General features: G+C 41.0%; 1 protein-coding gene across 1 annotated transcript; it reads right to left on the bottom strand.

Moving 5' to 3' along the window:
* Window positions 1-5,443: 5,443 nt before the first annotated feature.
* On the bottom strand, window positions 5,444-25,991 carry smc3 (structural maintenance of chromosomes 3). The gene is made up of 29 exons (XM_019876756.1): window positions 25,826-25,991; window positions 25,356-25,431; window positions 24,829-24,867; window positions 24,680-24,747; window positions 24,520-24,591; window positions 22,959-23,038; window positions 22,792-22,870; window positions 22,521-22,638; window positions 21,608-21,783; window positions 21,352-21,432; window positions 20,636-20,800; window positions 19,396-19,517; window positions 18,553-18,766; window positions 18,095-18,198; window positions 17,775-17,874; window positions 17,202-17,362; window positions 16,630-16,771; window positions 15,739-15,889; window positions 15,481-15,633; window positions 13,358-13,509; window positions 13,045-13,203; window positions 11,219-11,326; window positions 10,714-10,822; window positions 10,257-10,504; window positions 7,860-8,072; window positions 7,585-7,773; window positions 6,659-6,836; window positions 6,455-6,561; window positions 5,444-5,945 (listed from the first exon to the last, which is right to left on the bottom strand). The coding sequence occupies exons 1-29, from the start codon at window positions 25,838-25,840 to the stop codon at window positions 5,874-5,876; spliced, it is 3,651 nt and encodes a 1,216-aa protein (XP_019732315.1). The 5' UTR covers window positions 25,841-25,991; the 3' UTR covers window positions 5,444-5,873.
* Between the last annotated feature and the right edge of the window lie 539 nt (window positions 25,992-26,530).

The raw sequence follows: 26,530 nt of genomic DNA, 5'->3' as shown, positions 1-26,530 counted from the left end.
TAAAACCTGCGGTGGCTGGAATATCGCTGTGGTACGTTGCCGTGCTTTCCATGCAAGAATGGCTAGGCACCAGCTAGCTCTCAAGCTAACGGCCCTCTAGTGATCCTCTCAGCTCGGGGACGAGCGGTGAGCTCTTCTGCGGCGTCGCCTCCTCGCTTGGGAATTTAAAATGACCTCCAGCTGTTCTGGAATTGTGACATCCAGAGAAGATGGGTTGAGCTAGCTTGCGAGAAAACCCAGCTAGCTAGCAAGCTACATGCTGCCGTGGTCGAAAAAGGCCTAGCAATAATCAAGTAACTTGCCAAAGCATTTGATAGCCACAAAAAGAAACTGGAAAAAAGGGTACTCATGTTCCTATACTATATTATGCGGAAGGAGCGACTGGAAACTGATTTTGCTTGAAAAAAACATCACCCAAGTAAATTATCGGAGGAGGAATGTGCACCATCTCCACAATGTTTGTTTCAATTCCAAATGACAGACTTCAATAGACATCTCTTTCTGTTCTGACAATCATCCAGAAAAGTTCACTCTCAAGTGTTCTCTTAAGCAAATATTCGTGACAACCCTACACAACAATCCCTCCTTCTATTTTCGGCTCTGTGAGAAAGCAGATACAACTGTAGCATCAACTGGTGTTGACAATAAAGGCAAGCCAGGATGACGGAGAGTCTAGAAACATGATAATAGGAACGAGATAAAACCTTCGAGAGAACACAATCACGCCAATATTTCCCACAACACACTAAAAACAGTTGAGTTATTTCATTGAGTAAATTTTTGCATTGTTTGTGTTGGGTCAAAACTCTGCGTTTTTTTCTGATGACGGTAACCAAAGGGTTGGTTAAAATTAAACATCTATTGGGTTTTAGATCTGTTTCATGTGACGTATGCATACATTAAGTCTGGCTGCGTGCGCATCTTGGAGGCAGAAAACACACGCTTGTGAGTCGTAATAGTCTCGTGCCGTGGGTTGTCAGAATGGAAAGAGCACACACACACAGATCTAGTCTTTTATAGAATCCCTGCTGGTAAACATCCCTTTCAGAAAAAACGGCAAAAATTATGGTTACAAGCTTGACGACTTGAGAATTGGACTGAGGAGGCAATGAAGAATGCTCGTCTTTGCAAACAACAGTGACGTCATAAAGATGCACGAGCATCTTGGAGGCAATGTTTGTAAACATTGAAACTTATCTATATGCCTGTAATGTTTTTGTTGGGTCAAAAATCAACCAATCAAGTCTAACTGTCAGCCATGACAGCCATCGATTTCCTGTTCATATGTCTACACCACAGATGCCCAACCTTTTTTGATCAACGATCTACTTTTCAAGCAATCAACCTCCCACGATCGACCCGTTACCGCACTTACAACAGAGATATTAATTCAAAGCAGAACATTTCAAATTTTTTATACAAAGGAGTAAATAGGACTTTACTTTGGAATGTTAACGTGCAAAAATACTACGTAAAATTGGCAGCCTTTTGCTTATTTGACAATGTCTATTGAATGAATTCATTTGTCAGGGCTTAATAGAGATGAAAACGTTTGAATGTTGGTTTACTTTAATCAAAACAATTGGGAGAAATTATAATTAATGTAATAATACAAAGCACAAATATATATATAGAGAGAGAGAGAGAGAGAGAGAGAGAGAGAGAGAGAGAGAGAGAGAGAGAGAGAGAGAGAAAGAGATATCCATCCACCCATCCATGTTCTGATCCGCTTTATCCTCACAAGGGGGGCATGCTGGAGCCTATCCCAGCTGTCTTCGGGCAGCAGGCGGGGGACACCCTGAACAGGTTGCCAGCTAATCGCAGAGCATAAATAGACCAACAACCATTCACACTCACAGTTACACCTAGAGATCATTTAAAGTGTTCCATTAACCTGCCATGCGTGTTTTTGGAATGTGGGAGGAAACCAGAGTACCCGGAGAAAACCCACGCAGGCACAGAAAGAACGTGCAAACTCTACACAGGAAAGCCGGAGCCGGAACCCGAACCCTGCACCTCTGCAATGTGAGGCCAAAATTATATAGGAATCACTATTCCGCTCTCATCACTACTCACATTGTGTTAGCCTACAGTGGCTTCAGCCCAATATGAAACGTGCCATAAAAAGAAAAAAAAATCCTCATATGTCGTGATAGGGATGCCACCTGCATCTCTCGGCAGACTAAAGTTAGAAGTTTGCTCAAGTTTAGATGATGATCACTACCAGCGTTTCTGACAGGACTCAGACTGGCTGTCAGTATGTGTCAAGAAATCCTGACTTGCATCTCTGTTGTTGAAAATGTGTTCTCACTCACCTAATTAAGGCTTTTTGGATGACTCCCTCACAGTCATTTTGTTTGAGTCATCTATGCAAAACGCTTCAACACTACCCCGTGAATCGCCTCCGGCTTTCGCTTCTGACCGACTCTTGACTTCTTCTGTATCATATTTTTTGCCTGTTCCTGTTTGCTCTGCCCTGCGCCAACGACCACAAGTTTTGCCTTCGCCTGTTTGTTTGCCTGTCCCCACGGCTGTTGGGGACGGGATTCAAGTATGGTGGGGCATGTGAGAATGTCACTTTGAAGCTGAACATACACATGAAGGCGAGAATGTTTATTCTGTAGTGGATTTCAGGCGACATGTGTGAAGTCATTAGGCGGGATTAGTCTGTTTATTAAATCATTAAAATTTTTTGCCTTTAACCTCATCAGAGGCGGACCTTTATGTTGGGAGCCCAGAGGGTGATACTCGCTGATCAACTAAAGCTTCACTAGAACACATGTGACACAAACACATGTACTGAAGGTCAAATATCCTTATATTGAAGGGAAGGTATTTATTTCAGTGTGCTCCTTCTGTGCACGCACACCAACTTATAAGTGTTTAGATGCATAACCTTATGAAAGAGAGATTACGTATATGTATAGGGAGAGAATCAACCATTCTTACGGATTCATATAACTTAAATCACAGCATACAGATGCACCAACAGACTGCATTTCTTTCTCTTAAAGAAAGGGGTGAAAAATGACACCAGCGCTGGCAGTTGAAAAATGATCCAGTCTTTATGAGGTCATAAAGCCATCTTAAGCACATGCGATCACTGACAACACTCTGCAAATTTCACTGTTCATAAGATAACATTCGTTATGTGTAGACCCCCCAACACACACACACACACATATCATGTAATCGGCTGGCCATGTTACGGGTTTGGAACAGAGCAGGTCATTAAAAAAAAAAAAAAAAAAGCCCAAAATAGAAGTCAAGTTATAAACAGTTGACATAAAACTGAACGACAGTAACACCAGTACTGCATCCTTGTAAATGATGTCGCCCATTTAAAGAGCTTTGAAGAGCTAAGCCTTTGCTAGCACGTTACAATTTTCCTGACTCTATCCTACCAGCCACTACATTGTAAACAAGTGTTGTCAAGGGTTGTACTTGCATTCCTTAGTCAACGTTTGGCACGTTCAACAAGCTTGTGACTTAAGCCCTCAACAGTATAAACTTCTCGTAGTGTCTTTAAAATTAAATCAGTGGGTATAAGACAACTGTGAATTTTACTACTTGACACAAACCTAACAACGTGCTGAATGAATACTCTGATGAAGGCGAAAGGGGAGTGTCGGATCACTCAAGAAGCGAATGGCCCCTAATGGAGGTCTATGAAATAAGGCTTTTTTTTTTAAATGTCTACTTCTCATTCTTTAATGATTTGCACATGTCTATTCATTTGCTTTTTAAAAAAACGTTTTGGTATAATAAAATATAAAGTAAAATTGGGGGTTGGAGGGGGGGGGGGCGTTAAGCAGACGGAGTTGCATCCTATTTGAACGCTGCCAAAGAACATTATACCTCGGCAAAATTCGCGTCGCCAAACCTTGAATGATCGAGGCGAGTGTAAACAACAAAGATGGCTGATTCCAACAAATTGTTTCTTTTTCTTGTTCGGCAAAACACATTTTGACCTGCGACAAAATAATTTTTGGGGGATAAAAATAAAACAGTATCTTCTCTTCAAAGCATTCCACCAAATAACCGCATGCAGGGAGGTAACACCATTATCTTGCAGCCGTCAATGCAAATCACGTTGTTATGGGAAGTATTGTCAATGAAATGATTGTAATAAAAGATTTAGAAATTATAAAGCCACATAATTATGGAGCAATGGTAATCTGTTCTCCACTTGTCTGATAGCAGATGCCAGGGCCAGGACTTCAAATTATGGTCTTTACAGTGTGAGAAAGGAAGGAGGCATGAAGGAGGGAGGAAGGGAAAAGGACAGTTTTTCATCACATTTGGAAGACGAGTTTTAGAGCGTGTCGGGGCCAGGCAGACGTCAACAACAAGCGTGGATCTTCCCGATGATGGCCATCCATCTGTCATGTGAATTGGCGACAGCTCCAGTCGTTCACAGGCTTGTAAATATTTGGCAAGCAAATGCTAACCGGCTCATGGACGTGAGGTGTTCTGTCAATATCACGCCCAGTTCAATGACATGTGGCCATCTGCTTTCCAACCAACTGCGTCTGAGGTCCTGGTGGTTCACTCCAGTCCAAAGACGCGTACCAGTGCAAATGACACCATTTCAGCACAAGCGCATAATACCACTTCTTTGTCTTTAAAAAAAAAAAAAAAAAAGCAATTATTTTTGCAGTATACTTTGAGTTATTGTCCATCTGCGTTCTGAAATGTTACCACTTTTGGAGTGTTGGAAGTTCCACTCTATCCCAACTGCTCTTTTTGTCTGTGTGAATGATGATCGTATCAACAATGTTGTAAACTATAAAGCAAAAGTGAAATGTAATAGCTCAGGTGGGTGTTGGAATTCTAAAAGCAGAACTGCTGTGAAGAAGAGGCGTGACAAAAGAGACTGGCATGCGCCGCGTCATGACAGGCAGCCTAATCTGGAGGGCTGCCACATGGGAGCCACGCATGTGTGACGTACGATCTCCCATCTGAGGCCACAGGACTCGTGTGACAGGCGCAGTAACAATGAGTCATTGTGACTGTGAGCCACTGTACAAGAAATACTGAAACACTTCAAAGTGAAGGGGAAAATTGGCATGCGGAATCTTTTTCAAACAAGTGTGGCAAATTGGTTGACACCCTCCAAAAAAGGGATTTTTATGCTTAGTAAAAAGAGACCATTTGAACTATTCCAGTGATGTGATACATTAAAAAATATTTTGTTACTTAAGAAATTTCTTTTGGTTATATTTGTATATATGTAGACAGAGCTGCTACACATAAAATATGGAACTAACAGCGAAGAGAGCTACAGTACAACTACGCCATCTAACGGTAGAAACGGGAGCCGAAATTTGAGGCTGTATATATGTAGACAGAGCTGCTACACATAAAATATCATGGAACTAACCGCGAAGAGAGCTACAGTAGAACAACGCCATCTAACGGTAGAAACGGGAGCCGAAGTTTGAGGCCTCTTTTTCCTTTGTCCCCAATTTATTACATACAAAAGGAGCAAAAAAAATTCAGAGGATTCCAACATCATATTCAATGAAAAAAATCAACTTTCCATCATTGACATGACGCTGCAGAATTTAAATCACATGTATATAAATATACTAAGAGAGAAAATGTCACAAGATAGTAACTATAGAAAAGAGCGACTAGCTTTGAGCATTTGATGGCACACAGTATGGTGGGACAAGTGGTTTGACAGGATGGAACGGGTATAGAGTGAAAAAAACATTGGTAAAGCTTTTCTGCAGAACTTTAACCTCCAAATGTTCAAGTCATACAAATTCAGTCAACTCCAATTAAGAAACTCAGTGAACAACAGCCAAGAAGGTTACAGTGTACTTTGAACCTTAAGAACGCAGAAGAAGCAGAGTAGGAGTCAACCATTAACCATGGGTGGTGTCATCTTCCACAAAGTCTTTGGCCTGCTCTGCTGTGATCACATCAATGTGACTCACCTAGAAAAAATATACAAAACACAATTTCACACTCAATGGGGGCCATGTGATATACTTTTACAATGATTAAAAAAAAACGTAAAAAGTTCAAAACAAATCAGATGTAAGCTGATTAGAATTATTTCAATTACAATACACACAATCCCCATTCCTGTTCTGTATTGCGATTTATCTATGGGATGGCTCTCAGACAAAGCGTTACTATCACTCCTGGCAGCAGAGGGCCCTGTAGCTCTAGCTCAGAAAAAGCAACACAGTGTTAATGTGAAAGGAAAAAAACCCTCACCGGGAGATGTGCAAGTCTAAGCACAGCGCAACAAACTTTTTTTAAGGCCACTTCCATCAAAAGTATTTCATGTGGGAGGAAAGCAAAGCCAACAGAAGCACCCGCAGAATATGCAAACTACAACCATTTGAACTCCAAAACTCTGTGAGGCAGATGTGCGAGGCACTAAGTTACCAAGTTGTCCTAGCCTCAATTTCGCAAGAACCACCGGCACCCAGCTCACCTTGTTTCGGAATTTAACGCCATAAAACTTGTCAGCAGACTCCAGCAGCTCAGGCCTGAAGGTCGTAGTGATGAACTGAGCGTGGCCAGCCAACTCAACAATCATGTCTTCAGTGGATATGCAACGCAAATATGTTGATATGTTAGTATTTCATCAACGTTAACGGCACGTACTCTGTGTTTGTGTGAAATTGCCGCCCGTTACCCGAGACAGCCTTCCTGTGCTGGGCGTCGAGGGCCTGGTCGATCTCGTCGAAAAGGTAGAAAGGGGCCGGGTCACACTTTTGGATAGCAAAGATCAGAGCCAGGGCCACCAAAGACTTCTGACCTCCAGATAACTGTTGCATTTCTCTCATTTCACCCTGCTTGCCTGTGAAAGACACCTACACGCGCATACGCGCACACACGCGCGCGCACACACACACACACACACGCACGCACGCACGCACGCACGCACGCACGCACGCACGCACGCACGCACGCAGCTTCTTCAGTGGTGGCATTGAAACGATGGACCAAAATTTTAAAATGTGAAGCATTCTGTGAACATCAGAATGTTAGACCCGGTTCTGATTAATTCTCGATACCCAACCCCATTCAGTTGGCAACACAGAGTGGATGCTCGTTCCGTCGCATGACATCCATATTGCCATGGTAACAAAAGCTGTAGGCTGCATTTGCATGAGACAGATCCCCCACCCCTCAATACAGCCTTTAACCTAAGTGTGACAAGTTAGTTTATTTTAACCGAAGAATGTGAGATACCTTTAATGATGACACCTGGAAGCCTGTGAAGACAATTGCTCATGTCCATTTTACTCAAGATTCTCACTGTGTGACGTGACACAATGAATATCCGGCTTTAAACGTGTTGATGTCATGATTGTGGCTTCATTTCATGTTGCTGTCATGGTGACAGTGCATTGAAATTTAGTGCTCACCAGAGAGATATTTATGTTGTCAGCGCAAATGTATATGCATCATTGGAATTGGCTTCAGCTAACATATAACCGAAAGCTTGTCGGAATTCATATTTCTTTTAAAAAAGGACAGACTCCCCCCTCAACCATAACATAAAAAAAGCGCTAGGCTAATTTGAGGATAATCTGGACAAAACAGTGAGACTCTTACTCTGATCCCCACGCCGGTAAACTGATCAACAGAGGGCACGCTGCTTTGTGAGCCTGAGCCCCTTTCGCTCTCTGCGCCGCCCTCTTCATCTTGAGACTGACTGCCTTCGGCGTCTCCCTTCTTCATCACCAGCGTCGCTTTGCCTCCAGGCACCAGCTTCTGGAACACTTCGCTGAAATTCTTTGACACCTGCGGGTGTGAGACAGGGCAAGGGGTCAGGTGACCGACAAAAATGTGGAGGACTGCACATCGAAAAAGTTTTAGGAGAGCAGTACCTGTTTGAATGTGAGCTGGATGGCTTCGTACTTGCGCAGCTCCAGGACATTCATGAGCTCCATGATGGATTTGTAACCTCGGTCCAGTTCGTCCTGACGCTTGATCAGTTTCTCCTTTTGCTCAGAGAAGTTGACGAACTGATCCAAGGCCTTCTTGTTGACGTGACTGTACTTCTTCAGCTCCGTGTTGCACTGCTCCAGTTTACGGAATAACTGGCCGGGGGAAAGAACAGAGCATGAGTTCTCCCCGAATTATCATGGTGCATTTTTACTCCATGTGCTACTGTGGTACTTCAATTTTTACAGAGTACAAAAAGATATATAGTTCTTTCTTTTCATTGACAGAGGTTTTAACAGGTAACAAGCTGCCACAGTAGTCAAGCAGTTTAGCGCACCAAGATTACATTGATAGCCTTTTTCATGATCACTTTATGATGAATCTTGAAAAGTAATACTATTTGTGCGCTATTAAAAACAAACAACAGTGTTTATGAACTGAGACGATGACAGCTACGAACAGATTTTCTTCCCCAATGGATAAAGTTAGTTGTGTGTATATCAGGGAGGTTTTAACATGCCTTTGGATGATGAACCCAGCCACTAACTAGGGCAGAGTATCTTTTAGACGGACAGCTGCTATTTGAGGAAATACAGGTAGGTGCCCAAAAATTCAAATATATGTACATGACAAGGAGGAGTCCTTTGTTTACGACAGAACGAACTAAGATGCAATTCACTGTAGCCGACCACTAATCTCTGCTAAAGCAGTTGTAAAGTCATCATTACAGTAAATATTTGTATGATAACCACTTCTTTGTTATAAATATTAAACAAATCAAAAAGCACGAGTATGGCAGTATCTGAGTGTTACTTGCCGACATAGTCTTACTTAGTCAGCAAACTACAGTAGTTTAGTGAGTGTTAGGACTGCAACTGAAGACCCCAACTCAGGAGTAAAAGGAGTTAGGAAGCACACACTTATAGGCATGATTACATTCTTTCATGTTCTGAAAGGTTAGCTGATGAATTAGTAAGATGCTTGAGCTAAAAAAAACAACAACACTCTCTCTAAACCCCGTGACCTATCCATTGATTGGCATCGCAGAAGGAACAGCAAAGAGCATTCTCCATCACCTCTCCACTTCTGCAATCGATGGCATCACCATGTCCACGAGCACGCTTCCACCGAGAAAGAGTTATTATGTGGGTTGTTTGAAAAAGAGGAGGGCTATTCTCAGCATTGTCATGGAAAGAAAACAGCACACGTACGCACAAGAGTACATGCTTAGACATTAATGAAGCTGCAGCCAAGTGCACTCAGTCAGAGTCTGAGCCCCCCCAGGAGGCAACAAGCTGAGCACTGACTCGTAACTGAGTCATTGCTAAGGGGGTGGGTGGGCGAAGGCTTCAGGGCTCGTTCCCGGGGGGAGCTTCTGCTTTCTTTGCTGCATCAGAGTTCAACAGTTGTTTATTTTTTGAACTGGCCAGTCATTGGAGTGGAGCAGAAATCTACTTGGCCAAAGTCTAAATTCAAAGGCTTATTTGGTGACTTGCGGTGCTGCTGGAAAGCAAGCAAGCAAAGAACAAGAATACAAAGTTCGGTGAGGGCCTATGAACAAATAAAGCTTGGAATCCAAGACGGTACTTAACAGAGGGGTGGAAAATAACCACAGCGATGCTCACAAGTCGAGTTCAATTAGCTTTGGAGCAGATGTTTTCAACTTCAGTACTGATTGTCGCTAGGCTGAGTTCACATGTTTATAACAGGTGCCCGTGGGTGTGTTCTATAAATGGCTCACCAGGATTGGGTCATTAAGAATTAATTCAAAGCAATATTGTCGAAGTGATCATTTGAAAACCTAAACATAATAATTGTGAGGAATCATTAACGTATCTTCACGTAGATGACTACCCTTAATTTTCATAACAACATAACTAAAGATAATTGGAGCAACTTTATTTGAGAAGCATGAATCAAACTGGTAAACGACAGCCTTCTCAATAATCAGCGCTACATGAATCCCTAAGGATGGAGTTGCAGTATTTTGTTGAGTTGATGCAATGCCGTTTTCAGTCTTTTCTTCATTTGCTGCCTTTAGAGTGTTTCATAAAATTAATCTTTGATGCTCCTATCAAGAAGTTCATTGACTCCAAATGCTGGAAAAATGACTTATGCTGTTTTTTATAGACTGCCTTTTGAATGGAATCTTTAATGTATAAGTGCAGAAAAAAAGGTTGGCCCAAATGGTAAAAATGCCGTTCAAATATTTACTCCTCCAATATACCAGTAGAGTACACAGCCTAGAAAAAATTATCCCAATGTTTTGTTTTGTTTTTTAATAAAGAGGTCCTTCCTCTGAAAGGTCTGAAAGGCAAGTTAAGTAAAGACGGTAATACCTGCTTGAGTGTGAGAGTCTGGTACTTCTCAAAAGCCTCCTGAGGTAGCGAGCCCAACTCCCTGATCTTTTTCATGCACTCCTCCTTCTTCTTGAGCAGCATGCCCTGCCGGTTGGTCATCTTCTCCAGCTCCTTGGTGTCATGATTGATTGCATCATTTTGTTCCTTCTCTATGTTTTTCCAGCGGTCCATGCTCTTGATGTGATCCTTGATCTCCGACTCGGTCTTGTCAACCAAAGAGTCCAGATCTAGGGGAGAACATGCGAGTACTTCTCAGTTTTTTGTGTCACTTGCATTTCATCTTATATGGTTAGAGATCAACAAATTGAATCGATACTGTTTGGTTGGTTGTATTAAATTAGAGAGTAATATTAAGACAATGGTTATACTGCTATGCTTCTATCAAGCGCACAAGTGGAGCTTTATGTACTTCTCCGGGCCATAGTGTTGACCATACCTTCTGATCGAGCCAGTGTCTCCTTGACCCGTTTGTTGATGCCATCCAGCTCAGATGTTGTGGCTGTGAGAACAGTGCCTCCCTCGGTCTCTCGCAGCTCGTTTAGCTCCTGTGTTTGCAAATCAAAACAAGGAGTCTTTGTTCATACAAATTCCTATTCTGCATTACATTAACAGTCAAATTTATTCCAGGCCTTGCCCTGAGTACATATTAACATGAATTTGGGTTGATCTAATCAAAAGTTAATTCACAAACACACAGGTCAACACCTGGCATTTAAATACATCTCGAGTGGCCACTTGAGACTGCGAACTGAATTTCCTGTTCTGTATGCAAATAAAATCACTCCCGAGCCTGACCAAAATCCCTGCTGAGAAAAGTTATGGAAAGTACTAACTTGTGTTTCGCGAGGGGATTGAAATACACTTTACTCAAGCTCATAATAATCAGCAGGGAATCAAGAAATTATTTCCCGCTCCCACCGGACATTGAAGCCACACTATACCTGCTCCACTTGATCAAGACGCTTCCTCAAATTCTCATTAAGGTACGTCTCCACTCGGGTCATGATGCCCTCCAACTTGATTCTCTCATTCAGCAATTGTCTGTTGTCCTGCGGGTGGCACAAGAAACCACAATGTTATTTATGCTGCTGGTCTTGGGATAACAACTGAGAAAGCAGCGACCGTATCTATTCACTCTGAGTACCACGGCAACGTTCACTTTAATAAAATGCGTTACATGTCACATCGAAGAAGTGCAAACTCTGGAGAAACATACGTTAAAGATTCTGGGTTGTGTGGGTGAAGTTGCGTAACACAAGTGGGGACAATTTGAGATTATTTGGGCGAGAGCTGAAAGAAGCTGGCACAGAAAAAAAGGATCACAGGAACCTCCCACACACAGCTGCTGTCTGCGCCATTTACTGCACCCAGGTCATTTAAATGCACTAGGAGCAGCAGGAATAAAAGGACGATGGCAAAATTAAGACAACAATGGTGTTGCACTCAAGTGCATATGAATTGATCTATTTTAATTATGTTGCAAACAGTATTAGAATTATTATTAGTATTTGTTTTGTTGAGAAAACAATGTTTTTATTACAGCGGCGGGAACCTTTTTACATATCAGAGACCTTTTCAACTTTTATTAGGTTCAATGACAGCCATTTTAAACTTATGAACAAATATTGTGTGATGAGATTATTCAAAACGATGGTATGAAAAAACAATTATGGTTTCATTATACATGCTCATGCTAATCATTTTAAATGAATGAAGAGCATTTGTATTTTCTAAAACGGTTTTCTCAACATAATGCCTCCAAAATAACACATCTCACAAAGGACTGTTTGTTTTTTCATTAGTGTAAGCAAAAATAAGTCAATTTCAGGCCAAACAGTCAAAGGCTGCATGACCATGACACACTGCTTTGCTTTTATGACGCAAAAAAACCAACCAAAAAAAAAAAAAAAAAAAAAAAAAAACAACCTTGATTTCTACCATATAACGTAACTTTTCTCTCTTGTCACTTACCATTTACCATTACCATCTCAATCGACTTGTGCTTAATTAATTTCACTTTTTACACTGGCACATCAGTCAGTCATTTTAATTACAGAATATGAATTGCCATGGACATCTTTTTACAGGAGTTGTTTATTTTTAGTTTAGTTTATTTGGTATAGACAATCTGAAGAGCAACTATATATAAATATCATTCTCTATATCGTTATATGACTACATCCAAGGAGTAATAGTTCTAGTTTTGTCAAACTTGTGTTTTTAACTTGCATGCAGTATGTGAGTAAATAATTATTTAAAAAAAAAAAAAGTCATTTATGGCTCAAATACTTCAAATGCATTCATTCATTCATTTTCCGAACCGCTTTATCCTCACTAGGGTCGCGGGGGTGCTGGAGCTTATCCCAGCGGTCTTCGGGCAGTAGGCAGGGGACACCCTGAACCGGTTGCCAGCCAATCGCAGGGCACATAGAAACAAACAACCATTCGCGCTCACACTCACACCGTGGGACAATTTAGAGTGTTCAGTCAGCCTGCCATGCATGTTCTTGTAATGTGGGAGGAAACCGGAGGACCCAGAGAAAACCCACGCAAGCACGGGGAGAACATGCAAACTCCACATAGGAAGGCCGGAGCTGGAACTGAACCCGGTACCTCTGCACTGTGAAGTCGACATGCTAACCACTCGACTACCGGGCCGCCCTACTTCAAATGCATGTATGAAAAAATGGATTAAACAGGGACAGAGCAGAAAACCTTCATAATAAAACCAAACTCCAACACTTTTCCTTCCTAATGTCCACCTAACCTGCTGAAGCTGACGTATTTCATCATTAAGGTCATCCACACGCCTCTGGTCCTCCAGGCTGAGCTGGGAAAGCAAATCTGTGCCCAACTCATCCTTCAGTGACTCCCTGGTGGACTCCATGGCGTGGAGGCTGGCCTCCAGACTCTGAAGACTTCGTTGCTGCACGAGAAACAAAAGACACAAAAAACAGAGAGCGATGATCAGTTTCAACAAATGACCTGTGCTTAAAAAAAAGACAATGAAGCCTGAGGTGTAAATGACCACAATGCCTGGTGATATGCTTTCCATACAAATTTCAAGTCATTTTGGTCACCTTTGGCATGAACGTCTTCTCTGACTGCTGCCTCTTCTCTTTCAACATCTTCATCTCAGACAGAATACTGTCACGGGAGGCTTTAAACTTCCTCTGCTGCGTCTCAATCTGCTGCATTTGGTTCATCAGCTGGTCAATCTCATTATTGATACGTGAAAGCACATGTTAAAGAAGTCTTCACCGTGTATTGCAAATTTCATCTAGAACAAAAATAATTTGATTCAACGGTTAATCGTAAAATTCTGTGACATTGCGTAAGACAAGCCTTGTGAAAAAGTAAAATAAAACGATTGCCTTAATGAAAAAAATTGTTCGTAAAAATTAAATGTTGGGCGGGGGGGGGGGCATGCATCTAAGAAGGCTTGGGAAATGGATCTATCTTTCGGAGGGCTGGACGTCCTCATGTAGGGTTCCTACAGCCTAAAATAAATTGAAGACTTTTTAATTCGATTCAGAATAAAATTTAAAACCCACATAACACTGTTCGTGACGTCTCATTGTCCAAAGTTGCTGGAGTACAGAACTGACGTGCATCGATCTGCTCTTATCGGTCCCCACTAAACACACATCAGTTTTGTAGTTTCCGCTTTCATGACTGTGCAGTTTACGAGTCATTCTGAAAATTTGTCTTGAAAGAATGTTCATTTATTTGTTGATGCAAGACAATTTTACATTCATAAAATCAAAATTATTGTGTTAACAACCTTTCAGACTTCTCAAAGATTAATTTGATTAACATTTTGATGTCAATTAAGGCCTTGTTTTTCGATTTGTGGATTCATTCCTTTTCAAGGCTTTTTAAGGATCTGCAAGAACCCTGCCATCTTAAAGCTAAATGAACAGACAGCACTATCGATTGTCCATGACTCCTACACTCCACTGGACCTTGGAGGTTTCAAAGAAGTCCATTAATGCAGGCAAATCAATAAGATGGTGGTTTAATTGATTGAATTACGGTCCAGGCAATGCACGGCTCAATAGCATTTCCGTCAGTGAAAACGACAGATATGAAAGGGATGTTAAAAATGTGAGTACTCGGCAAGTGATATTGAACAAATTCAAGACAAAAAATTGGAGAAGTGCTGAGCCATTTGAGCACAGCTTCCTTTATACTTGTCTGTCTCAGCAAAATGAAGATGGACTGGAGACTTAAGTAAAAGCGACGGGTGGGGTGAATCAGTGCAATCTCACGCCTAGACAGGGCAGAGGTGGAGAGATGGAAAACAATGGTGGGCTTTTAAATAATTGATGTCAACTGTGACTCACCACTGCGGTAGAGAACTGGTCATCGGTGCTTTTGCCTGCCTTCTCACGTAGTTAACCAGAAGGTACACGTAAACGTACGTACACGCGTACACACGTACACGCGTACACACGTACGCACGCACGCACGCACGCACGCACGCACGCACGCACACATCACCCGATTCACCACAGATGTGCCAACACATGGAGAAGTGACCATGTCATCAAAAAATACTGCACAAGCAACACATAGCCTCTCTCTATCCATATCCTGACGTGCTTTTCAGCTCTGACAGCAGTGAGTCATTGTGGCTGGGTCCAATATTCTCTCATCCTTCTTTTACCTGCCTTAGGCATCTTGCGGCATCCCAGCTTTGTGATTCAGCATGTATGGTAATCCAAATGTGAAACCATTTTTAAAATATTAACTCAGCCATCCACTCATGGAACATTTATACACACGCACACGATACAGCCACGAAAAACAATTAAGAGATTGCCATGTTTTCTTCCATTTTTGTTCATTTTAATGTCAGCTTTCACTAAAAGTGTACCGAGTAACTAGCTGACACAAAAGAAAACGTGGAATGCCTAAAAGTGCCATTTCTGATCATACAATGCCATAGCTATTTATGATTGAAGAGAGAAAGACAGAGAGAGATACACATCTCCTCATCATATTGGGGTGCATGGTAATACCGTCACTAATTTGAATTATTGGCACCCCTGGTTAAAATATCTATGATTTTATTGGAAAAGCATCCTGTCATACTGAAAATTGTAGAAATGGTTCACCAGCCATAGAATCAAGATCCTCGCATGGCCCATGGAAAATATGGAAAATACATTGCCAAAGCAGTGCAAATCAAAAAGGATATGTTCAATGTTCCTGCGCAGATTCTCGTTAAGCTTGGCCTCCAGCTCACCCAGCTCCTCTTCAGCCTTTCTCATGTCCTTCTGCAGCTCCAGACGAGACTTTCTGGTATCATAATAGCCTCCTGTCAAAGCTCCACGGTGGCTCACCTGGTCACCTACAAGGTTAAGCAGACATCAAGCCTCTTCACATGTTATTGATTCGCTTGCAATTAGCAACTATCCTCATGGGTTCTATGACTGTGGAGTGTGGTTGACCAAACCTTCCAGAGTGATGCAGTCCATGGTGAAAGCCCGGGCCAGCTGCGTCGAAACCTCCATGCTGCGACAAATCAAGGTCTTCCCAAATACATGTTTGAAGGCCTTGTCAAAATTGTGGCTGTAGCGCAGCTTGCTGATCATTGGAATGGCATCCTGATGCAAGGTTGATACAAGATTGTATGATCACAGGGAAGATACTCCACACTAGGTAAAGTCCAATACTATATGACACGATACTTAAGAAAACTAGAAAGACCAAAGGCAATGCACGGACATAAAAAATAAGTCATAACTGGCTCATTTCTCAACCGAATTTCATGAGGTTTACGGTTTTGTCACTGCCAAAGAATGTGCTTTCTTGGCATAGGCGAGTACTAGAGCTGGGCGATATGATGATATATTGGGCGATATGATGATATATATCGCAAAGACGATAACAGGTCAACCTGGAGGAGTGGCCTACAAGATTAAACATCCATTAATATTGAGAATAAGCGATTCAGAAAATCGATGAATACATAGTGAGTGTATTGAATGCATATATTTGTTTTCACATTAGAGTAGTGGGTTTTGAATTAAGACTTTTGAGAGCTGCAAAATAAATGTCAAAATTACATCACAGTGAAGCCCCTCCTTTTATTTTGTTTTTTAAATACACTACTGCCCTCAAAATTATTTTTGTGCCTCTTATTTAGATTGATAATTGCATTTGTACAAAAATATGTAGACTGTGCTGCTTCTGTTTACATTTAATAACTTGATATATGAGCACTACTGTGTGCAAGTAATTTTTCAATGTCTGTTATTCTCAAGAAATTACGTTAAGTCGTTTTGACAAAATTATATGAAGTGTGAATTATGGTCCAGGCATGCAACTCAAGTGTAGTCCTTACATTGGTCTCTGGGTAGGCAGTGTCCCTGACATCTAGCTTGCTGAGGGGTAGAAATGTGACCTCTCCAGGGAGATTCATCTTGTTGAATTCCATTAATATTTTGGTGCTGACCTCATCGGTCTCCACAATGTGGTAGAACAGTCTGAAAGTGAAACCATGTTAAATGACATCACTACTGATGGCCACATTCCAACATATCGAGCATAGAATACAGTGAATCTACCATTTTAATTTACTAATGCATAGAGTTGCTATTCACAGGTGATTGAGACCGGGCCGGCCCGAGAAGAGCGAAAATATGCATAGAATTGACAGCCATTCAGATGCAACCCCCCAAAATACAATGATAGCAACAATATATTTTGCTCACAAAAGGGAGCTTCGAGAATTATTGAAACAAAAAACAAGTGTGAGTATGCGGGGGTTCACTGTAACGCTATCTCTTTCCAGCCATTAGTTGTGACATCAATTAATTTACATCTCAGTCAACTCCAGATGGTTCACATTCAAGCTCCAAATGGAGGACTATTTTTTTTTTCAATAGAAGGATTAAATAAAACATCATGACACACCTGGTACCAGCAGTCACCTCCACACAGGTATAAAAGGCAGGCTCACACTCAAAGTTATTCATAACGATGCCGTGGTAACCATTGATCACATGCTGGTTAATGCCCTTGCGGCGGAAATGCTCAAGGACTTTGTTGATACTGTCAATGCCATTCAGGATGGCCTGGAGGGAAGAAAAAGAAGTGTTAAATACATTATTCATAGTTGTTTAAAAAAAAAAGCAGTCAGAAGTAACAGGAGGTGAATCTGTGAAGCTTGAAAATACAATTTTACTGTCCAGGATTACTCCTCAATTGTGAATAATTTGCATAACCAAGACTTTGATTTTATTATTGTCTCATGATGCCAAATGCGAGCGCCAAATGCACACGGCGGTGAGCAGGCTGATGGACAGCACAAGTGAATTTTGATGATGTATGTCAACAAGCTTGCATGCAAATGATCATTTATCAAGCCCCCCCCCAAAAAAACTTGGAGTGTATTTTTTTTCTCATCAAGCTCTAATTCGATATAGTAATTATTGTGACAGGCCTACACACACTTCTGATGTTGTGTTAGACCAGTCAGTGACAGACCTTGCCCGTGGCGGCTCTGAGGAGCTGCTGTTTTTTCTCCAGGTCCTCCCGTTTGGCCGCCAAGGCCTGCTGCTCTGCATTCTCTTCACGCCACAGGTAGCTACACACACGGATGTGGGCACAGTTATACTTATGTCACCATAACAGCGAAAGACATAACCTCTTGGAATAGTCAAAAATCCACGTGCATTACTTCATCAGGAAAGGTTAGTTTTGTTATTATAGTTGATTTTGTTATTGTTTTGCCTTGAGTGACAAATGTTGAACCCTCTATTTGGACTGTAACCTTTTAAGCCATATGGGTAAAAAATGAATCTTACTTTCTTTCACTCTGCAGCTCATCTTTCCTATTCTTCACTTCATAGTATTTTTTGTCCAACTCCTCAACGCGGGTCTTCACTTCATTTAGATCTTGGTCCAGTTTCTACAGACAAAAATGAAAACAAAATAATAAAAAAATCAGCTCAACTCAACGTTATTTTTGAACACTTTAAAAACAACTAGAGATGCATATAAAGTGCTGGACATCAAGTAAAACTCAAACATAAAAAAAGTCACGTGACAAGCTTGTTTTTCAGCTGAGTTGTAAAAGTAATAGGTCAAATTAAAGGTGGAAAATGTTTAGAAATTATTTAGGTCTCATTTTTCATAACAAATAACTGCCATATGTACAAGGGTGTGAAGACCTTTTATTTATATCCACTGTATAAATAACAATATATTTTGAAAAATATAAAATTTAGACACACATTATTATGTTTTTAAAATGACTTCTTACATTATATTGCTCCAGGTTCTTCTCTTTGTTGGTCTCCGTGTCCTCCAGATCTTTATTAATGGCAGCAATTTGCCTCTTTTTATCATTGATGGCCTGGTCCAGAGATTTCAACTCTTTCTTGATCCATTTGTCCCTCTCCTCTTTGGAGGTGAACTGACTGCCACGGCCCTGCTTGGCGTACAGGTCTGTCCGCTCCTGTGTCGCCTGGGCAAGTCTAGATGGAGATGAAAATGTTTGCATCATTTTAAGTATGTATTTATACTTCTGTTTAGTTTATATATAACAATGTTTGCGCGAAAAGTGTTATGATTAAATTGACAGCTAACCGATTATCAAATGAAGCATTATTTTGATAATCAATTAACTTTTAGCGACCCTGTTTAACTTACAAATCTTTGGAATCAGGCTCAACAGTAAATTTTAACAGATTTCTGTAGTCTTCTGTGGAAGCAGATTGATTATATTTGAGTTGAATCAAAATAAAACATTTGCCAACATCTGCTTTGACTTTGGAAAACAATGAGCAAGATTTTTGCCTACTTTCTGGAATTTTACTGACCAAACCAGTAAGTGAATCATCAAGTTATGTTTCAATTTCAATTTCACATAATGTCTTATTTTTAAATGAAGGGATGTAATTTTTAAAAAATCTGATTCATTGATTAATCAACAAAAGAATCGACGGATTCGGCGATCCTTAAAATGATTGTTGTATGCACCCGCCAAATTCCTTGCTGCCGCCACTGTCAAAAGACATCTAGATTAAGATGACTGACTCATGAAATTAGGCCTGTTCTCCAGTTGCTCTGGGAACTTGTGATGTGGTGAATGAGTCATCCCTACCTAGAGATACCTCGCTCCTCCTTTTCCTTCACCATATTGAATTTGGGCTCTGTCTCCTGCAGCTCCTTTTGCTTCTCCTCAATTTTCTCCAGCAATTTCTGACGCTCTTTCAGAAGACGTTTCTACAAGAGCGGAACAAATTTTTTATGCCCCGCGCCTGTTTCTTTGTGTTCAAAGATGAATAAAAATCTCTACTGTATTATACCGAATTTCCTTGGCCAAAACAAACTTGGCTTAACAACATAGTTTAAAAGAAAAAAAAAACATGCACACAAAAGCAATATCTCTAACCATGCCAACAAAGAGCATTGTACCAGGTATCTTTTAAGTACAGGAAGCACTGTGTATCACTATGGTCACAGAAGCCAATCTTGCTATATTAGGGATATTGGACTTTTCAAACAAGTAACACACAGGACTGCAACAACGTCCTGTGATTGCAAATAAAGCTACACGTTGCCAAAAGGCTTTGTGGATTTTGTCTGCTGTAGCGCGCATTATATGAGCAGACAATGGGTTGCTCTTCATGCACAAAGTTGCAGAGCATAAAATAGCCCTGTTAAAAAGGACATTCAGAAATAAAACACTAACATACTTGTCCAGTTGGCGAACACTATAGCCACAGTGCTAGCAGCCAGAATGCATTCCATTTTATTTTGCTCCAGGAACATTTGGCTGATGCTAAGCCACCACCAACCAGCATTCTGCCTGGGACTCATCATGGCCATCACAAAGACTGAGCCAATAAAGCTGTTATTTATGATGATCTTCTCTCTCTCTCTCTCTCTCTCTCTCTCTCTCTCTCTCTCTCACACACACACACACACACACACACACACACACACACACACACACACACACACACACACACACACACACACACGTGTCCACAAATATGAGGCTCTGCTGAAAGTGAGTCATACCAGCTCTGCACACAAACCGATGCCAGTCAAGATGTGCAGTGGGATTAATGTGTGCTGCTGCTTACTGTTGAATCACAATCTTACTTATAAATAAATAAAACTCAATATTTAATTATTACTGTACAGGGTTAAAGGGAAGGCAAAATCACACCATGGGTACATTTGGTGCCATTTCCCACATGCTAGTCGCAGTGACTTACATTAAAAGAAAAATCGTGCACGTGATAGCAGTGACTATAGGGAGATACATGCAGTGATGCAGAGGAAGGGCAAGTGTTGCTGGTAAACAGAGTGACGCAGATGGGAGACTTCCATACCCTCTGTTCACTGTTGCCTGCCAGCTCATCCTGCAGGTCCTTGGCCTTCAGCTCTAGTTTGGTCCTCTGTTTAATCTGCTCCTGGCGCTCGGCCGACAATTGCTCCCTCTCCTCCTTCATGGCAGAGATCTTGGATTTCAATTCTCGCACAACTCGCTCTGTCTCCTACATGAGGACAGGAAAGAAAAAGGTGATTCCATTCATTGAGGAGTCCAACTTCCATGTATTTCTCCTGAAGAGATGCAATTATTTTAGATACATCTGGCGTACAAACTGTCAGGACTGCTTAGCTTCTTCGGGCTCCTGTGTGTGTTTATTATCAGGGCTACCAGAATCTTTTTAGTGTGACGTCAACAACTACTTGGCATATTGTACAGAGTGAGCAAAATTAAACCTTTGATGTCAGTGCATCACCAGCCGGTTGTAGGAGTGTGAATATTAGCTACTTCAGCCATGTATCCAACACTCACATTTGGTGTAAAAAGGTGCGGGCATCAAAATAACCAATATACTTTATACACTATAAACTTTTGTTACTTTTCTGTTTTAGCACCAACTGCAGTGGTACTAGAGATGGTACCTAAACATCAAATTCAGCTTTTCTCAGAAAGCACTCTTCATTCTACTTCCTGTAATTGATTTGAATTGTAATATTTTACAAATTTTCATATAGTTTGGATGTTTGCTTGGATTTTTTTTTTTTTTTTTTTTTTTACCTCGACTTTGTCTCTGGCGTCTTGCTGAGCGTCACGTAATTGTCGGGATTTGTCTCCACATGTTTCTCTCTTGGAAGACAGCTGAAAAACATAAATTACAATGCTAAAAATCAACACAAAAGAATGTGATGGAAACGCCATTTCTTTATATATTAGAATTCCAACCACACTAATTATTACTTCCACAATTAGTTGGGAAGTATTTTGGCAAACATCTTTACAAACAAGCACAGTCAGGCAACTTTGGGGTGTTTACCTCATCCAATTTGGCGCGGGTTTCATTGAGCTCCTGGTTGTAGATGGTGTACTCAAGGGCTCTTCGCATCTTGTCCCATTTCTGGTACTGAGCCAGCTCTTCTTTTTCATCCTCCAAAGTGTGTAGACGCTCTTCAATGTACTTCAACAGCTCATTGATCTTCTCCCTTTTCCCCTCTAGATGGACACATGCGTCATTATTATAATGACAATACTTTGTTTCTAAATACATATTAAAGGAATTGTCTTGATCAATATCCAATTACAACATCAAACCAAACACAAATAAGTATACTGAAATATTATCAGACTAATTCACAGGCAATGTTCTGCAACTTGTGGTGTCAGATTGTTTTGCAAATTCGGCATAGGTAGATTTGAGGATAAATAACAGTACTGTGCTGGTATTTCCTGATTACACTGAAGTAAATGATGGTAAGAGTAGGGTTGGCTTTACATCACATTTTCATTCTCAGAGTTGTGGATAGTGTTTTGATCTCAATGTGATGGAAACATCCACCTTTTAGCTCTCCCCATAGTGCTCATCCTCATTCGGGTCGCACATAAGGTGGAGGCTCTCCAAAATACATCCTGGACTGGTCGCCACTCAATCGCAGGCCACATACAGATAATCAACTGTTCACACTGACATTCACCCCTAAGGTCAATTTGGACTCTTAAAGAACCTAAAATGCATGTTTTCAGAATGTGGTAGCATGCCAGAGTGGGCAGGGTACCCATCGAGAACCCACACAAGGTTAATGAAAACATGAAAAATCCACACAGGATGAAACCAGAGCTGCGACACAAAACCAAAACTTCAGAAATGTGATGTAGACATGCTAAGCACTAGTACCGTATGCTGCCTGTATTAAGAAAAAAATACTTATAAAATAATATTGTTTAGAACACACCTGTCTCCTTCATGAGCGAAATACTTTCTTCTTTGCGTTCATCATACACTCTTGTTCCTGCCACCTCTCTAAGCAGCTTCAGACGCTGAGAGTCAGGTGCTGTGGCCATTTGGTTGATCTGCATCAAACATTAAAATAATTACCCTTTTCTCGAAAATTACAACATGTATCGCACAATAGGGGCGTATCAACGTGACTTCATTTATGATAGTGGAAAACCATTTATGATGTGTTGAGCAAGTTGGAGATCAAACCATCACTTCCTTCTCACCTTGCCCTGCTTGACAATATAGTAAGGGTTACTGCGGGAGAAGCCAGCACTTTCCAGAAGGTTCATGACGTCATTCTTGCTGCACCAATCACAAACACCACCAAACGTGATCACATCAATTCAGCGAGGCCAATATTTCCTGTGATTACTGGGACACAAACACTTACGTCACCATCTTCTTGTCCAAGAAATACTGGTCCTTCTTTGCACCGATGACACGACGAAGGGAGACTTCCTCTTTGTCAATCTGGAGGGAGACAAAATCCCAATTAGCTGCTCTCATGTCACCGAACTTCCATTCATTGGCAACAGCAATTTCAGACCAAAATGATTTTATAATGTAGCGCTTTCGTGGCCTAAATAATACACACCAGGCAGAAAGACAAAAAGCTATTTAAAAAAGTTGTTGGTATGTTCAGGGTTCACGCTGACTGAATTTTTGGGACCATTGGGCACATTGGATTATTAGGTGCAATAGCAATCAGCGGGTATTTTTATACATATATTAAGGCACACCAGATTATAAAGTGCATTATATTTGTGAAGTATTGTTTGTCGAATAACTTTATTCTACTTGTACCATATGTTTATTTGATAGATTTAGCACTATTATGCTCGGTTCAGACTGGGTCTCGCATGTTTTTGTTCTCTGTGCACATGTGTTTCTTCGGGCGGACAAGAGGAGGGGCTCCTCCGACTGTCACCCAAAAAAGTTTGAACATTGCCAACAATCAACCTTGTGACCGGTGGTCATGTGATTCCTTAGGCTGCATGGTGCTATCTCGGTTGACAGTTCAGCAGCTGTAAACAAGTCAATACACTTAAAAGATACACCAACTTCCTCGCTCTCCACTATACAAGGCTGATCTTTTTTTGCTCGATCCGGGGAGCTATTGAAAGCAGGCTGTGTCATTTACCTCTCGGTTTCACAGACCACAATGATATTGTGCCATATTGTAACACTGGAAACCCGTTGCCAGAAACACCGAGCTCACGTTCTGTCTGATAGTAAGCATCAGACTGGTAGGACTACATTTCCCACGATTTGGAGATACAGAAGCAGGAATTAATTGTGGTTTCGGTATGATGAAACATATACAATGAGATGTGTGAAAGTAAATTTGAAGGAATTTGAATTAAAGACCACAGACTAAAAACCCGACATCCATATCTTAGGCACACTGTCAATTTTTGAGGAATTTAATGGACGTCAAGTGCGCCTTATGGTCCGAAAAACATGGAACGGTTCACTTTATGAAGTATGTTTTTATACCATGGAATGAGTACTTGAAATGCTTCTAAAATCCCCCATAAATAAATTCACACACACACAAAAAAAAAAAAAAGACCTAACTGCTGAAGTATAGGACTGCCCACACTGCTCTTCTCACCAATGATCTTGAATTTGCTGGTTAGATCGGTGGTTAGCTAGTCAAGTTTTAGTACGAGCACCATGGAGAAAGGAAAACGGAAAAGGAGGTTCCCAGAGTAGAATATGAAACAACAGGGTCCAGGAGAATGTTGACAAATAAGGGGGTGGTGGATTACAGTAATACATTTCTAACTTGGGTAATGAGCTGAACTTGTTTGTGAAAACTTGGCCTCCAACAGCCTGCTGTACATTTCAAGCTTATGAGTAATGTATGCATTGGCAATAGTTAAAAAAATAAATAAATAAAAAATAATAAAAAAAAACATCAACAGTGTTTACCAATGTAATAGTCTTACCGGCAGCCGGTTGTCAGAGTTGTCAAATATAATCTCCACAAATGCAGAAATGACTCGAGGACCAGTTCCTTCCTACAGAAACAGCAGAGGAACATTTATGTTTGCATGATTACTAAAATTTGTCTTAATTGCTGCTTATGCTACCTGTGTAGATACTTACATGGAGCAAGGCCAAGCGCTGCTCAGGTCGGAGGTGGCTGAACTCATCACTGAGCACAAATTGAATGGCTGGGGAGGAAGAAATAAACAATTAACCTGAGTTCTAACTAGATCGTGGAATGAAGATGTTATTCTAAGGGGCCCACATACCATAGAAAAAGTTACTTTTTCCTGATCCATTTCGCCCAACTGTAAAAGAGAGGGGAAACATAAAAATAAATCGGTATGTGCCACAGCAACATCAGTGTGTCATGAGGGGTCAAACTATCCACGTTCACTTAATTGGTTTGAAAATTATTTTCTATGAATAATGTATCTTTGTTCATCTGTAAAGTTCTTTGTTACAGCTGCAGCTGTTGTGAAAATGCTACATAAAGATGTACTGTATTGTATCAAGCTATGCCAATGATTTTTTTGTGCCAGGCACAATAATTATGTATCAGTATATAATGTTCAACCAGCAGGTCCAAATTTCACCCTAAATATTACATTTGTGACAATTTGAAACTACACGGAATTATTTCAATTGTAAAATGTCTGTCTTCATTTGCTGGGAAATGCTGTTTGTTCTACTTAACTCATGTGGGTGTTGTCACTCAAATAACAACTTAGGTGTCTGTCCATATAGTAAATGCAGTGTAATGAAGGAGAATGAGGGTCAGTGGTCCAGTACCCACCGATGACATTGTGCTTGGGACTAAACGGGTCTACCACAGTCTGGTCCCGGTAACTTCGGAACCCCTGGATGATAACCTGCACAAGACCCAAGGGGCATCAATACATCTTTTTGAGAAGGCAACAGATTGAAAAATGCATTGTGTTTATTACACTGTAAATGCGCCGGTAACAAATATCGTAGGCACGTAGAAAATCGTAATCGAGAGAGTAGGCTTAAGGTTTGAAAATTCAGCTACCTTTAGCCTAGCATCCTCAAGAGGGGGGCGGGCAATTCGAGTTCTGGTTTACCTCAGCATTGCAGGTATTAATTTTGAAGTTGAATGTAACCTGTCTTAACTTTGTGAACGAAAAGAAACAAAATATTTACAGTAAAGCTGCGTATTCAGATCAGGGTTCATTCAGCTAAGTGTCAATTCTAGCCCAGTCGGCCCTGTATAGTAAAACGGAGACACTCGGGTCGTTGGCGTACCTGTTTGATATACATCCTCGTCTATTTCGGCGTCTCCTTGTCTGAATCAGGAGGTAGCCGATCAGCTCCACGTAAATGGAGATGAAAAGTAAAAGTCTTATTATGGTTTCAGCATTTAAAACTGGTGAACTACTTCGTAGTGGAGGAAAACATGGAAAATGGCGGCGGGGGCGGGATGAATGGAACGTACCAAAGTCAAAACAGGGTAATAACAATAAATATCCTCATGGTAACTGAGAACAACAATCCGTTTTGCATCAAATCTGGAACAACATCTGAGTTTATCTTTTATAGGTAACATATGTACTGTGTTGTAGTTGCGTCCGTGCAAATAACTAATAATCATGAAAGTTTGGTGGTTTACACGCATCCCCATTTCGTAAATTTGGTACAGCGCAGCTGGTTGTCTTGTGGGCGCGAAAGGGGTGAGCGAGAAATAGATAGCTACTGTACCACGTCAAGTGGCGTAAAAAGCATGATGAAAATTACCCGACTGTCGTTTAAAAACGTAATCTCTCTCTCTCCCTCCACACACACACACACACACACACACACACACACACACACACACACACACACACGCACACACACACACACACACACACACACACACACACATACAATATTCAGTATCGCGAAAGAGTTGACCATGTATGCGGTTTTCTGAAACACGTTTAGCCACGTAATATCTTGACCGGATATTGG

Source organism: Hippocampus comes, unplaced genomic scaffold (assembly GCF_001891065.2).
Source record: "Hippocampus comes isolate QL1 unplaced genomic scaffold, H_comes_QL1_v1.1 scaffold51, whole genome shotgun sequence".
NCBI lineage: Eukaryota > Metazoa > Chordata > Actinopteri > Syngnathiformes > Syngnathidae > Hippocampus > Hippocampus comes.
The sequence above is the reverse complement of the archived record's forward strand: the minus strand, read 5'-3'. Positions and strand labels throughout refer to the sequence as shown.

Bases quoted from the DNA above. Each gene is read 5' to 3' on its own strand.
- smc3 (XM_019876756.1), bottom strand. The intron at 18,767-19,395 runs GTAGGGATGACT...ATCTCCATCTAG, and splicing joins GAGGAGCGAGGTATCTCTAG to ACTTGCCCAGGCGACACAGG. The intron at 6,837-7,584 runs GTAAGAGTCTCA...ATGCGCGTGTAG, and splicing joins TTACCGGCGTGGGGATCAGA to GTGTCTTTCACAGGCAAGCA.